This window comes from Trachemys scripta, chromosome 6 (genome assembly GCF_013100865.1).
Source record: "Trachemys scripta elegans isolate TJP31775 chromosome 6, CAS_Tse_1.0, whole genome shotgun sequence".
NCBI lineage: Eukaryota > Metazoa > Chordata > Testudines > Emydidae > Trachemys > Trachemys scripta.
The window spans coordinates 128,879,971-128,894,643 of NC_048303.1; the positions used below are offsets into that span (position 1 = coordinate 128,879,971).

At 46.9% G+C, this 14,673-nt stretch overlaps 1 protein-coding gene across 1 annotated transcript in view; it reads right to left on the reverse strand.

Annotated features, from left to right (window-relative positions):
* Positions 1-3,031: 3,031 nt before the first annotated feature.
* B4GALT1 (beta-1,4-galactosyltransferase 1) overlaps positions 3,032-14,673 on the reverse strand; it is a 37,778-nt gene continuing 26,136 nt past the window's right edge. The window contains exons 3-6 of the mRNA XM_034773519.1: positions 13,388-13,575; positions 11,466-11,588; positions 7,402-7,506; positions 3,032-6,705 (exon numbers count right to left, since the gene is read on the reverse strand). Coding sequence (XP_034629410.1) covers positions 6,570-6,705; positions 7,402-7,506; positions 11,466-11,588; positions 13,388-13,575 — 552 coding nt within the window. The 3' untranslated portion in view covers positions 3,032-6,569. The remainder of the gene's footprint in view (positions 6,706-7,401; positions 7,507-11,465; positions 11,589-13,387; positions 13,576-14,673) is intronic.

A 14,673-nucleotide genomic window follows, 5' to 3' on the forward strand; every position in this document is an offset into this window, starting at 1 on the left:
TGAGATTCAAACTGGCCAGACAGGAAAAGGAATTCAAATTTTCCCAGGGCTTTTCCTGTGTGGCTGGTGGCTGATCAGAGCATCCGAGCTCAGACTGCTGTCCAGAGCGTCAACAGAGTGGTGCACTGTGGGATAGCTCCCGGAGCTATTAGCGTCGAATTCCATCCACACCTACCCTAATTCGACATGGCCATGTTGAATTTAGCGCTACTCCCCTCGTCGGGGAGGAGTACAGAAATCGATTTAAAGAGACCTCTATGTCGAAATAAATAGCTTCGTTGTGTGGACGGGTGCAGGGTTAATTCGAGTTAACGCTGCTAAATTTGACATAACCTCCTAGTGTAAACCAGGCCTAAGTCTGTGTAGGGGGGGTATCGGCATCTCTAAGTCATAGCTGCAGGGTTGTTGGGTACCAAGGCAGCTGGGGGGTGTTGGGTCTGTCTGGGGACTACCAAGGCTAAATGGGATCACATGGCACACAGGCCTTTTGCAGGCCCCTGCCCAAAGAGCGGTCTGGACATGAATCCTGGGTTCACGCACCAGGAGCTGCACACTCGCTGCATCACCTCACACCTGAAACGCTCATGTCTGCACAAGCCCTGCCCTACACGGGAGCCATCTAACCAATCCCTCAGCTACCTACATTGCTCTCTCCAGACCAAAGGCCCCCACAAGCCCAGGACGGCCACATACTGACCCTCCACAGGCAGGCCGCATCCCCGGTGCCCACCACTCAGTGTAGTCAAGACACCATCAGATTTTCCACATGAATATTACCTTCAACTGCCCCACCCCATACCCCATTATTGGCTGCAAAGGCCAACTGAGTGTCTCAGTACATACAGGAACTCCCTTTGTGTAATCACAGCAGCCACCACTCATTGTCCTTGCACTCCAACAACACTCCCAGCACACCCTCTTCTCCATACACAGCTCAGCCGCCTCCCCCAAGCGCCCGAGAGTAGCCAAAGGTAAGTGCCCACAGCATGAGCGTGGGGATGCAGGCAGAGCCGAGGCTGGCAGGCTGCTTTTCCACATGCACACACAAAGCAGGCGTGGTTGTGTGCACATGCATGTATGCATGTGTGTGTGTGTGCACGCACGCGCGTGTGTGTATGCATGAATGTTAACGTATTTTTAAAACTCAAACTGTGATGGTACCTCCCATAAGGCTTTATGGAAATATGCTTAGAATGTGTTTTATGCTACATATGCCATGTAACATATCTCCGTAAAGGTGTGATCTACTGAATGTATTAATCCTATTTGCATGCATCTATCATTTTTGCATTCGAAGTTATGAATGTTGGCTGTGTACTGGCTTGATTTCTAAATAACCTTAGTAGAGCATTTGGTCAGTTCCTGGAGAAAGGAATGTTGAAATTAAGTACCCAATCAAGAAACACTTAAAGGACAATGGATCTTGGAATGCTCCTATCCACATAAGAAGTCTACTTGAGGACGTTCAAGGTAGCATGTAAACAATGGATGCTACCTGTAAAAACTGTGAGTCATGCATGGACATGTAACTTCATAGAGTATCAGGGTTGGAAGGGACCTCAGTAGGTCATCTAGTCCAACCCCCTGCTCAAAGAAGGACTAATCTGCAAATCCCTAAATGGCCCTCTCAAGCCTTAAACTCCCCATCCTGGGCTTAGCAGGCCAATGCACAAACCACTGAGCTATCCCACTTGTCCAGGTAACTCCAAAACTCCATCTTGGAGCTGGACTTTGCATAGGAGTGAGGCGGGGGTCTCCACCCACAAGAGAAAGTCTACTTAAAACCCTATAATAATATATGGAGATATACCTATCTCATAGAACTGGAAGGGACCCTGAGTGGTCATTGAGTAGAGTTGAGTCAAGCCCCCTGCCTTCACTAGCAGGACCAAATACTGATTTTTGCCCCAGATCCCTAAGTGGCCCCCTCAAGGACTGAACTCACAAGCCTGAATTTAGCAGGCCAATGCTCAAACCACTGAGCTATCTCTCTATCCCCCCATTTTGTTTTCAGCTGGCTAAAGAGAGAGCATCTCTACCCCCCATGATACTTGGAAGAAACTGGAACAAAGGGCAGTGACTGCAAGGGGTGTGAGTGATTGCTGGACCCAGGCTAAAAGGAGATTAGTCTGTAAAAGGGAGCATTCTGGAACTGGTGAGGAGCTTATCTGTATTCAGTTTGACATAGATTTGACATATTTTATTTTGCTTGGTGATTTACTTTGTTCTGTCTAAAGCGAGAGAGTCCTGTGGCACCTTATAGACTAACAGAAGTATTGGAGCATAAGCTTTTGTGGGTGAATACCCACTTCATCAAACGCATGGCACATTGTTCTGTCTGTTACTACTTTGAACCACTTAAATCCTACTTTCTGTATTTAATAAAATCACTTTTTACTTATTAACCCAGAGTATGTATTAATACCTGGGGGAGCAAACAACTGTGCATCTATCTCTATCAGTGTTATAAAGGGCAAATATTTTATGAGTTTACCCTACATAAGCTTTATACAGTGTAAAACGGATTTATTTGGGTTTAGACCTCATTGGGAGTTGGGCATCCAGCAGAGGGCAACAAAAATGATTAGGGGTCTGGAGCACAAGACTTATGAGGAGAGGCTGAGGGAACAGGGATTGTTTAGTCTGCAGAAGAGAAGAATGAGGGGGGATTTTATAGCTGCTTTCAACTATCTGAAAGGGGGTTCCAAAGAGGATGGATCTAGGCTGTTCTCAGTGGTAGCAAATGTCAGAACAAGGAGTAATGGTCTCAAGTTGCAGTGGGGGAGATTTAGATTGTATATTAGGAAAAACTTTTTCACTAGGAGGGTGGTGAAGCACTGGAATGGGTTCCCTAGGGAGGTGGTGGAATCTCCTTCCTTAGAGGTTTTTAAGGTCAGGCTTGACAAAGCCCTGGCTGGGATGATTTAGTTGGGAATTGGTCCTGCTTTGAGCAGGGGGTTGGACTAGATGACCTCCTGAGGTCCCTTCCAACCCTGATATTCTATGATTTTCTAAGTAATATCACCACCTGTAAAGACTGAAAATACTTTATTTGACATGAAAATCAACATAGGGACCTTAGCTTTTACATGTGGAAATAATACGAGTGATAAAAGTGCAAAGCAAAACCATCTATGGAAAACATGTGGAAAACCTACACTGTCCAGCAAATGAACAAAGGACACATGATAAAAGGCCACATACCAGAATGCGTAGTATTCTAAAAAACAATTGTTATGAATAAATTAGGTATCTGCATTTGTTTTACATCCGGTTATGTGTTTTTGATTTTGCTCATTTTACACACGATAATTTCAGTGAATTTCAACACCTGAATAGGAACCACCACAAACTAAGATTCAGTCAAAATTCACTTCTGAGTTACATACTTGTTCACAGCTACAGTCCCTGAAAATCCCAGAGAGAAGAATGACTGGACTTCATGGGCTGGTTAAGTTGAGAAGAAATTTCAGTTTGACAGATGTGCTTTGCATGAGAACTCAGCCTGTTGAAATCCTGGCCCAGCACCACAGGGTTACACATATTATTAAGAAAGGTGGGGGCGGGGAAGTTTTTGTCTTTTAAAAACTTTTCTTAAATAGTTTATGGTTTTAAATATAAGTAAAAGAAAAAGTAAAACATCAGCCCATGGGAACTCTTAAGTGTCTGATATGATACACACTGTTCTGTTGGTTCAAGGTTTCCTTCCCCCTTCCCTTTTAAGGCACATTTGTAGAAATCTTTAATGCTAACAGCCAGAAAGTTACCACTTACATGAATTCCATTCTTCGAGATTTAAAATACGAAAGCTTTCTATAGAAATTTTCCTGATCTTCATATATTAGTAAGGCAAAACAATCAAGTGCAATAAACTGTCTTTGCATAGGTTGGGCAGCTAGAGGATTAAACAAATCTCTGAAGATTCCGATGTTTCAGCTGACAGGAGAAGGGGGCAGATTGGAGAGGGGGGGGCCACAAGGATTCTGGGATTTTCCAAAGAGCCTCGGTTGAGTTTGGGTCCCACATTCCCCTGGCATTCGGGGGGAGCTGGGGGCCACACTCCTTAGACTCCTTAGAAAATCCCAGGCCACATTTGGCTACTAATCAGTGCTGCTGCATGTGCATGGGTTTTGCAGAGAGAAAATTAACCCAGATTCTGGAAGGGATCTAAGCCACGTGCTATTGCATCCCTGCCAACACATCAGTAACTTTGTAATGCAATTCCTAGCGTGAGGACAATTGCTCCCAAAGGCTCTTAGGTGAGGACCCTGCAATGGGCTCCACAGGGGCACATAAGGTCTTAGCTCCAAACAATGCTGCCAAGAACTGGTTCTCTCTCAGACTGATCAGAAGCCAGAGTTGTACTGGTTTAACTAAAGGTGTGATTGTTGTATACAGATTTGGTGCACCTGTGTGTGTGGACACGCTCACATGGGTTTGTAAAAAGCAACAGAAAGTCCTGTGGCACCTTTAAGACTAACAGATGTATTGGATGCATGCATCCGACGAAGTGGGCATTCACCCACGAAAGCTTTTGCTCCAATACATCTGTTAGTCTTAAAGGTGCCACAGGACTCTCTGTTGCTTTTTACAGATCCAGACTAACACGGCTACCCCTGTGATACTCGTCACATGGGTTTGGCTTGTGCTGGTAGAACCAGTTCCAAACAGGTAAGAGAGTGTCCACACTGGCTTCACTTTAACTTGTGTCGGTAGACAAGCCCTTACAAATCAGACTGAAGGGCAAGCACCTCCCCAGGCACCACATGGGCTTATTGGGGCTTCTGTCTATGCCTTCAGCCAGAGCCAGTGGCCAAAATAAAATAGCCCCCCCCCTCCCCCAATCTTTAGATCAGCCCCTTCCTTCCTTGCGTAAAACAAATGGGACTTAGGCTCCACTTCTACTCTCCAAGGGGTAAACACACCTAGATGCAGAAGTAACCCCACAGGCCTGATCCAGAGCTCCTGCTAAGCCTCCCACTGACTCCTGAGAGTTTTGGATTGGGCCCAATTAACATAAGCCATTTTAGATTGAGCTGGTTGAAAGGTGGCAAAAAATTCACAAAAACTGCTGAGATGTCGGTGCTTTGAGGTGAAATTCTGACCTGCTCTAAATGCCATAATGCTGAAGGGGTTTTCATAATGTCATAACACAGAAAGGCAAGGTGTATAGGCTGGCACTGCCTCCTTTCTGCAGTTTAAAAATGCCAGGAACAAGAAAGCGTGCACTCCTCAGTGGCTGCAGAAGTTACAAACGAGTATGGACCTGGAACACTTTCTCACATCTTAGCAGACACACTTTTAATGCGGGCTTCAGATCAGCAAAGTAAGCCTGATCTTTACTGTCCTGTTTGTACTAAAGCATTAAAGAGTGCAGAAGAGTTCATGGACAAATCTGTAACGCAAACTTAATACATGGCTCATACATCATGAAGCACATAAGAACCTGTCATTGTGGGGACAGGCTATTTTTAAGCCTCATTTAACAATGATGCTGCATCCTAGTTTAATTAAGGTATTAACATACAAATGTCTTTTAAAAACCAAATTTCCCTCACGTCATCTTAAAATATCACAAAACAAAAGGAACAGTGAATTCAAGTTTTATGTACAACATTGAGAAAAATGCATTTTGTTTTTGTGAAATGTATATGGTATTTAAATAGTGTGATAAGCTCTTACGAAAGTAAACAAATTTCAGTAAATTTTAATTAAAAAAGACTATAGTTTCAGCCCATAATTACAACCAAATTGCCTTTCTTAAAAAATAGAATGCATCTTACACTGCTCTATCTAACAAGAGACATCTTTCCGTGCAGGTCACCTGGAGACAGTACTTCTTGCACCAATCATAATGTTTATACCATCCTGTTCAGTTCCCACCAAGCCTAAATGTCCTGTCTATATAGCGCTCACTGGAGGATTGGGACCCAAGTTATTAAAATCCCCTCTGAGATAATAAAATCTGTTACTCTTACAGATTTTGTAAGATCAATTTTTCCAAAACTTGCTCTACATAAAATTAAAGAAAAAAATGTTTGGTTTGGTTGATGTTAGACGAGAATAAATGATACTGCCTCCATTAAAAAAAATCTAATGCAAAGTGTAAACTTGTATAATTTTAGCAGCATTTTCCAGTCCTTCATAAAGTAACAACAGCAAAGAATTTAAAGCAGTGTTCTCGTCTATCTAATTTAACATATGGAAGAAATAATATGGGTAGTAACTGCTGATTCATCATTTGTTTGTGAACAATAACATTTGAATAAAATATTTCTGTGGGGAGCACTGCAGCAGATACATAATGTCCAGCATTTTCTGGCAATGTAAATATTTACAACTCTTATTTACAGTTTCTAAACTTACAAAAATACTGTAGAGCTAGAAAGTTGTGTAAAGTCAAGTTTGGGATTAAAAAGTCTCCCTTGTCCAGGAGACTGGGAAAAAATTTGCATAGCTGAATGAGGCTTTCTTGTTCATTCTGACTGTAGTAAAAACAGTACATATAAGAATCCTATGGATCAGACATCCATGGTAGCTTCTAAGTCTTCACTTCTGCCTCTCCAACACTACTTATTTGGTGAGCCAACATCCACTGTGATTTTTGTATATAGCGGGTATTTCTCAGTTTTCACTACCTTGTATGATAGCGTATTTAAGCCATCGGAATTCATTGTCTCTCTTGTGTGAGCAATTCTGTCAAACCTGTGAAAATAAAATGATGCAATATTGTAATATTAGCATTGTAATGACCTGGAACTGCAAGCAGTGCACCGCACCCCCCGCAGCACAGCTATATAGCTCAATGGCCACAAAAAAGGATTAAAACAGAGGTGGCCCAACTGTAGCTTGCGAGCCACATGCAGCTCTTTTATATAGTCCCCTATGCCCCCCTCCCCCATTCTCCGCCTACCAGATGGGGGGGGGGGGGAGGGAAAGCTTGGGGCTTCTGCCCTGTGGTGGTGGGGCTAGGGGCTTCTACCCAGTGGGGAGAGGGGTCTCAGGGCTTCAGCCCAACTGGGCATGCCTGCCATGGTGCAGGGCTGAAGCCCTGAGCCCTGGCAGGACCTTTCTGCGGGACTGAAGCCCAAGACCCCCTCCTTCCCACAGGGCTGAAGCCCCGAGCTGGCAGGTGCCCTCGAATTTCTGAAGATTGTCATATGTGGCTCGGAGGCCAATCCGGATTGAAATAATCAAAGGGTTCAAAGTTAATCCTGCATCTGGGTATCCCAGCATGTTCCTTCAGGTTAGGTGCAATAATTGTGTGAACCCTCGGCCCACTCAGTAAAGTAACTTGTGTGATCAGACCTCCACATAGTAAGGGGAAAGCGGGATAATCTGGAACTATCTGCCTTGAGAGCATCTCTAACTTGTCAAGAAGGTGAAGCGAGATGGACACACCTCTGTGGGTTGGGTTCATTTTTATGGTCTCTTGAATGGCGAATCATTCGGCACTTCCCAATTACAGCATCTGGGCGAGATATTCTCATACCTTTAAAAAACAGCCTGCGAAAGTAAACATATCAAGAGGCTATTATTATTCCTAATAAGTACCTGAATACCCAGTTAAAGCCACTTCTATCCAAAACTTTTTTTTTTTTTTTGGCCCAAAAATGCAGATTCAGGGCAACCAAAACATTTCACAAATTTGTGCCAATTTTGGCGAATTGTTTCAGTCAGAGAAAAAGAAAAACAGTTCTGGAAATGTCAAAATGAATGACCTAAATGGTCACTGGGTGAAAGAGAGACCCTAAAGCCCCAGTGTCCTAGAGCCCGGGCTCCAGCCTGAGCCCGGAAGTCTACGCAGCAATGAAACAGCCCCGCAGCCTGAGTTGGCTGACACGGGCGAGCCGTGGCTGTCTAGTTGCTGTGTAGATGTTCCCTCGGAGTGCCTTTCCCAGATCCGAAGAAGAGCTCTGTGTAACCTCGAAGGCTCGTCTCTTTCCCCAACAGAAGCTGATCCAATAAAAGCTATTACCTCACTCTCCTTGTTTCAAATTAAACATTTTGTTTGACTCAACACAAGTTTTTCTGACTTTTTTGATTCACTTAAAATTCCAAAAAAATGTTGGTTTTGAGTTAACCCAAAACAACTCCCTCCCTCCCCCTCCCCCCCAGTTATTTGGAATTGCCACTGAACTGAAAAAATCCATTATTTGCACAGTTCTGCCGATTCAATGGTAAAGCGTCCTGAGCTAAAGCAATGGCCCAGGGCATTTCCAAATCTGCCATTTGCAATCCCGCTGAGAAGGCAATGCAGTGAGAAAGCAGCAAGGTTTGAAGCAAGCTGCAGTTCTGCCTGCTAGATACATACAGAAGACGAATTTGCAGTATGGGGTTAATGACACCGTCTCTCTCCTTGCAGTAGGAAGTTCAATTGTGCTCTCTCTGTGTGCAGGTGTAGAGTATTAAGTGCCATTTAGCAGGGTCGGCAACCACACTACCTTTTAATTTGGGCCACCCACTAAAAACTGCCGCCTTAGCTTTCAAAACTACTCCCCATCCAGATGGTGCACCAGTGCCTCTGCAGAACTGCCCATGAGGTCAGCACTGGAACTCTGCGGTTACCCTCTGGCTTCATATTCTGAACTCCTACGCCTGGCTAACGCTTATGGGTTCAATCCTGTAGGGTGCCAAGTGCAGTCAGCTCCCACAGACTCCAGAGGGAATTGGGGATGCTCAGCACCCCACAGGATCCACCCGTCTCCATTTCTTCCCACCTTAACTGGCTCTCCATCACCTTCCCACAGCAGTCTCTCACTTGCCTGCTCCACCCGCACTATTCCGTATACACACGCCTTCATTATAACGACAGTATGCTCCTGATTTTCCAAAACCCAATTGCCGTCTGAACTGCTGCGTTATCCGAATCCTGTCCTTGGCCCCCGGCGGGGAATAATGCACATTCAGAGGACAGAGCAGAGACCCAGGCTGTGGGGGAGGCCATGCTGCTGCAGAATGGTTCTCCAGCCCCACTGTCATGGGAAGGAGTGAGCGGGGCTGTGACCACGGAACTGCAGAGGGGCTCCCTGTCGCTCATGTCCTTTCAATTATCCGAACTCCCAATGACCTGACTAAAATTGGAGTCTCCCGTGCTACTCGAATCACGGGGAGTGTGCTGGGCTCGTTTGAAACTACCATTACTAGTGCTCCAGCTTTAACTCTGCATATTATGAAATCAGTGCGTGGGACTAAAGCTGGGTCTGTTTCTGCCCATCCTTGGGGGCTGGGGAAAGTTTTGTGGTTAGACACTACGTGCAATACGTAGATATAGTTTTACACCTTCTGGTGGAAGATATTCTGTGCTCCTACCAAAATGGTGGGAAAGTGCTTTCAAGCTGTAAAGTGTTCTGGCAATCCTAAGTATTACCACTGTAGCTTAAATGCAGCTCGCCTTTACTGAGATCCCATCAAATCTGACAGACAGAGCTCTTGCCACTCAGGAAATGTCACACTAGAGCAAGCTTTTCTAACACCGGTCAGCTGGCCCTGTGTTCTCTTTGCTGTTACTACATAGAGTCAAAAGTTGCAGAAAATGTTAACTCTCAGGGTAGTTCAGCTCTGGAACAGGCTTCCGAGGGAGGTGGTGGAATCCCCAGCACTGGAAGTGTTTAAGAACAGGCTGGACAAACACCTATCAGGGATGGTCTAGGTTGGGTTGGTCCTGCCTCAGTGCAGGGGCTGGACTTGGTGACCTCTTGAGGTCCCTTCCAACCCAATATTTCCATGATTCGACGATTTCAGATTTTATACCACTCCTCCCTCTCCCTTTTCTAATGCTCTCTAGCTCTTCTGTAACGGTTTCCAGCCACAGATGTCAGAGCATTTTACAAAGGGAATATAATTTTCCTTTAAGCAGGTGACATCATGCAAAGTTAGTTTTGCTTTCTTTAAATAGGTAAACCATAACATTTACAGATGTCTCAGCCAACATGTGTGTGAAGTTGTTTCATAAACTCAGGGGAAGTACAAAAGTACAAGGCCAAGGGGTAGAGAAACATTTCAGACTAAACAGAGGTTAGTAAAACCTTTCACGTGTGAACTGAAAAATCAAACCACCGGAGATTTCCAAAAACTACTGGTCTGCTCTCCGTGCAGAAAAAATTGTAAAATATAAGCACAAGCTGCACTGTGCAAATAGCTCCCTGTGCTGGTTTCCATGGTATTTTATGCTCATTCCTAGAATTTTCAGTGTTCTATTTTACACATTAGTATTTTGCAGCTGCTTAGATTTTGCTGACAGACATTATTCCCTGCGTACTGGAACTGCAAGATTCCAGACTGGGCCGAGTTTCAGAGCGACTGTGTTCCTATCATGCAGGTGAGGTTTCTCACTTCTCCCACATGCAGAGAACTTGCCATGGGATGCTGAACAGACCCACCCCAGCCAGTGCCCCACAGCTCTTCTCCCCACCCCATCTTGAGCTGTAGAGCATTTCCTGAGTGAGTGACTTGGGGGTTGGATTGAGGTGCCTCTCTGCAGGCCTTCCCAGCTCCACTGTCCCCAGCGCTGGGGAGGAATCACCGAACATAGCAAGTGAGGAGAAAGCAGATACTGGAAGAGACAGAAGGAATCTTGCTGCTGCTGAACCCCTGGCCCTGACCTGGCATCTCTCAGGCCTCACACCAAAAGCAGCACCACCAGCAAGCTGCTCAGAGAGCTCCCACGGCACACCCTCTGCCACTGGGTCTGACTGCTCCTCCCTGCCCCAGCTCCCTTAGACTGGGAGCCAGCGCAAACAGTGAGCAGGGCGCCCCGTGCTCCAGGGTCATCCGTGGCTGCAGGTTGGAGCTCTGCATTTGCATCAGCCTGCACCATGACAGTTCCTCTGGATGAATACAGCACTGTCAGCGAGGCTATTAGGGTGTGTGCTCCCAGCTCCCCTTCTCTGACTTGCTGTGAAATCAGAACCCTGCGCCAGAGAGGAGACTCCATCGCCACCTCCCACTCCCCTACTAGGACTGTGCTGCAGGGTCAGAGATGGCGGAGAGCCCCAAACGGCTGTGGTGGCCAGCAAACACAGCCCTAGCCAGCAAGGAGCTCGGTGCAGCCCCTCAACCCACCCCGACCATACAACACGGGAGCTGGAATGGACGGACGCTCCCAGCTAGTGTCTCCCAGGAAGGATTCCAGGTTCCGGAAGAACTCTTCCACTGGAAGTGCAATTTACAGCATACACACTCCTCACAGAAACCCTGGCCTTTTAGTGCACGCGCGTGCAGCATGTGAAACTGAGGCTCTCTGGCCACTCCAATGCACCTCTGGTGAGGCACTGCCCACAGAGTGCGAGAGGAGGGAAAGCTCTAGCGTGCAGGGCTACAGACACAGCATGGGCTAAAGCCAACTGCTTTAAGCATTACCCGGGGGTCGTACGTCACACACAGACAGGGAGAACCGTGCTGAGGGCCAGGCTAGTAGAGGCTTCTAGCTGCACAGCAATAGCATGTTCCAGCTTGGGTCTTACCTGTTATAAATGTCGTCATCTTCGCCACCCCAGCCCCAGTAATTATTAGGAAATCCATTGATTTTTACGAATTGCTCCTTGTTTAAAGCAGACACACCTCCGAAATACTGATTGTATGGTAAACTGCAAGGGGGAAAAGAGCTTTGTTAGTGCACCAGGCTTGTTACTGAAAAGCCAGGGCTGGATGGTGCCATCAGACACAGCCCTGAGCAAAGGGGTGCATACATTGCACCCCTCGACCTACTCCCACGGGCACTGCGACTCCCAGCTTCTGCCTGGTCTTCCGGAGTAGGGCTAGTGATGATGCTGGCCTGGACCAGCAGTAAGTTACTGCCCCACCCCTAGCCCTTGCTCTACCACCCTGGCCAGTGAGTCAGTCTGTGGGGCGTCACAGGGGGGCAGTCAGTGGCTGAGTAGCCTGGCTCACTGCTATGGATCTGGAGAAGAGATGCAAGAGCCCATGCCAGATATACGTGCAGCATTCGTATAGCGTAGCCCAGTGAAAAGCAATGTCCTCTAGGGCCCGGGCAGGGCTGTAAATGGGCTTGTTATGAGCAAGTTTAGAACAGGCTTCCAAGGGCAGTATTTAAAAATGAGCCTTTGACCATTTCCTAACAAGGTCTGCTAAAAGGCACATTCTCCCTGCAGGGTGAATAAGCAGGTGGCTAGGAAGAGGCATACCACAGGAATGACTAGTGGGGCGGGGCTGGGGTCTGTCACTGGAACGACTAGCAGGGCGGGGCCAGGGGCCAGGGTCTGTCACTGGAATGACTAGCGGGGCGGGGCCGGGGGGGTGAGGTCTGTCACTGGAATGACTAGCCGGCCGGGGCCAGGGGGTGAGGTCTGTCACTGGAATGACTAGCAGGGCAGGGCCGGGGCCGGGGTCTGTCACTGGAAAGACTAGCCGGCCGGGGCTGGGGTCTGTCACTGGAATGACTAGCCGGCCGGGGCCGGGGGGTGAGATCTGTCACTGGAATGACTAGCGAGGCGGGGCCGGGGTCTGTCACTGGAGAGACTAGCCGGCCGGGGCCGGGGGGTGAGGTCTGTCACTGGAATGACTAGCGGGGCGGGGCGTGGGGTCTGTNGGGGCCGGGGGGTGAGGTCTGTCACTGGAATGACTAGCGGGGCGGGGGGTGGGGTCTGTCACTGGAAAGACAAGCAGGGCTAGGTGTGTGTGTGTGTGTTCATGCATTAGGTGGAGCACAGACACATTTAGCATTTCTCTTTTGGTGCTGTCTTCCCTGATCACTCACCCACCATAACCACAATGCCTCAGCCCATACATTAATGGCTGAAAATTCTACCACGCCGCCATTTCTAGGTGCAAATATCTGTGGGGTTTCCCTGTCAGACAAGTCATGATGAATAAGCTGATGATATGGCCAAGAAGATCATATCCTTGTCCCCAAGAGCAGGCATGGTGACTGTTGGTCGGCAAGGGACACACTCTCCTCACAGCAGAGCGTACTGGGATTTTCCAATATCCCAGGGGTAGCCATTCTGGAAAACCTCCTGGCCCAGAAATCCTGACAAACTCTGCTAACACAATGCTAAATACACAGGGCCAAAATCACCCGGGACTTAGGTAGGAGCAACCCCACTGCCTTAAATGGAGATACAACGGCATTTACTGGTTGCTTGAATGGATAAAGGATAAGATGAGCACAAAAAATCTGAAAAAGATCAACTTCTATTTTTTCTACTCCTGTGACTGATATTTGAAAACTTTTAAGAACAGTTACTTAATCTCTCCTGCAGACAAACCTTTTGTTCCAGTCCTACATTGAGACAAATTGCAGCTAGGAGTGATTTTTCCAGGCCTTCAATATGAGGTTTATACTGGAGATGCTGCCACTCTGCCATGGGCATGGAAGGTTAAAATACAGATGAGTAACAAACAGTCCATTGAAAAGAGCTCTCACCGAAATCCAAACTTATCCATCGATACAGAAAGGTGCCGTGGCTGGCTGTAACACTTGTAGATGTTCCTGTCGTCCATTGGAATTAGGTCTACGTCACTAAATACAAAGCAACCATAGTCATATTCTTTCAAAGCTTCTTTGAAGCCTACGTTCAGAAGTTTAGCACGGTTAAAGGTTTCTTCTCCACCCTAATTTAAAACAAATAAAAACAATTAAGCACCTTAAGGAGGTTAATATACACTGTCCATTTCTTACCTGTTACCAAGTGTCCCATCTGTCACACTGGACCTGCACCGCCACCAAACAGAGTCCAAGTCCCCTGAGCCCTCACAGCATGGGTGATGGAATATGACTAGCACTACAACCCATCTAAAGAGTTGATGCCCCCAAACTCCTTTGCCCAAATGCTGTATTTTCTGGGCAGCTGAATTGATGTGTAGCAGTTCAGAGACATATGGGGAAATTGAAATGGTAGACAACAGAATAACCAGACTTGGACAACGCTCCATTTGTCCTGCTAGTTACTGGCACATGAGATCCTAGAAGCACAGGTTATCCCCACTTCACTCTCTACACCACCCCATCGCACAGGTGAACCCCATCAACCTTGTGTGGGCATTAGAGGGGAGATGATCTATGAAATCTCCCTAGCTCTGCACCGGACACTGCCTTCATGTACAGAATGTGACCCAGCACTGGTATTTTGTGGTATCTCAAATTAAACAAGCGACCTTCCTTTCTAAATGTTCAGCTCGTACTAAAAACCCTCCTCAGGTGAGGAGTTTGGGCAGAATCTCAGAAAAGCGCCTCTTGGTTTGAGTGGGAGGAGGTGTTTTGGGCCAAGGCAAGTGGTTCTAGGAAGCACATGAAAGAACAACCAGTTCTCTTCACAGAGGAGATAGCTACTAGGGTGTGAAACCTCTCCCCAGGCCTCAGAGGTGCTTATACACTCTAGTGAAGACTGGGTGACTATAAGGGGTGAGAGGAAGGATGGCTTTGTGGTGAAGACACTGGGTTCTCTCCTGGCTCTGCCCTATTAGACCCTGGGCATGTCACCAAAGCCAGCTCAGCAAAGCACTCATTCACATGCTTCCTCTGAGCACGCACGTGTGCTTAATGAGAGTGAGCCATGTGCTCAAAGTGAAGTTCTTTGCTGGAGAGGGATGGGAGTGTAAACACATTCATAAATGGTTTGCTGACGTGGGGCTGAGGCCATATCTACACAAGGAGTGTGCTACCAGCCTAGGAATACTGGTATGCTGTACTGGCCAAGTGCCCCTAGTGTG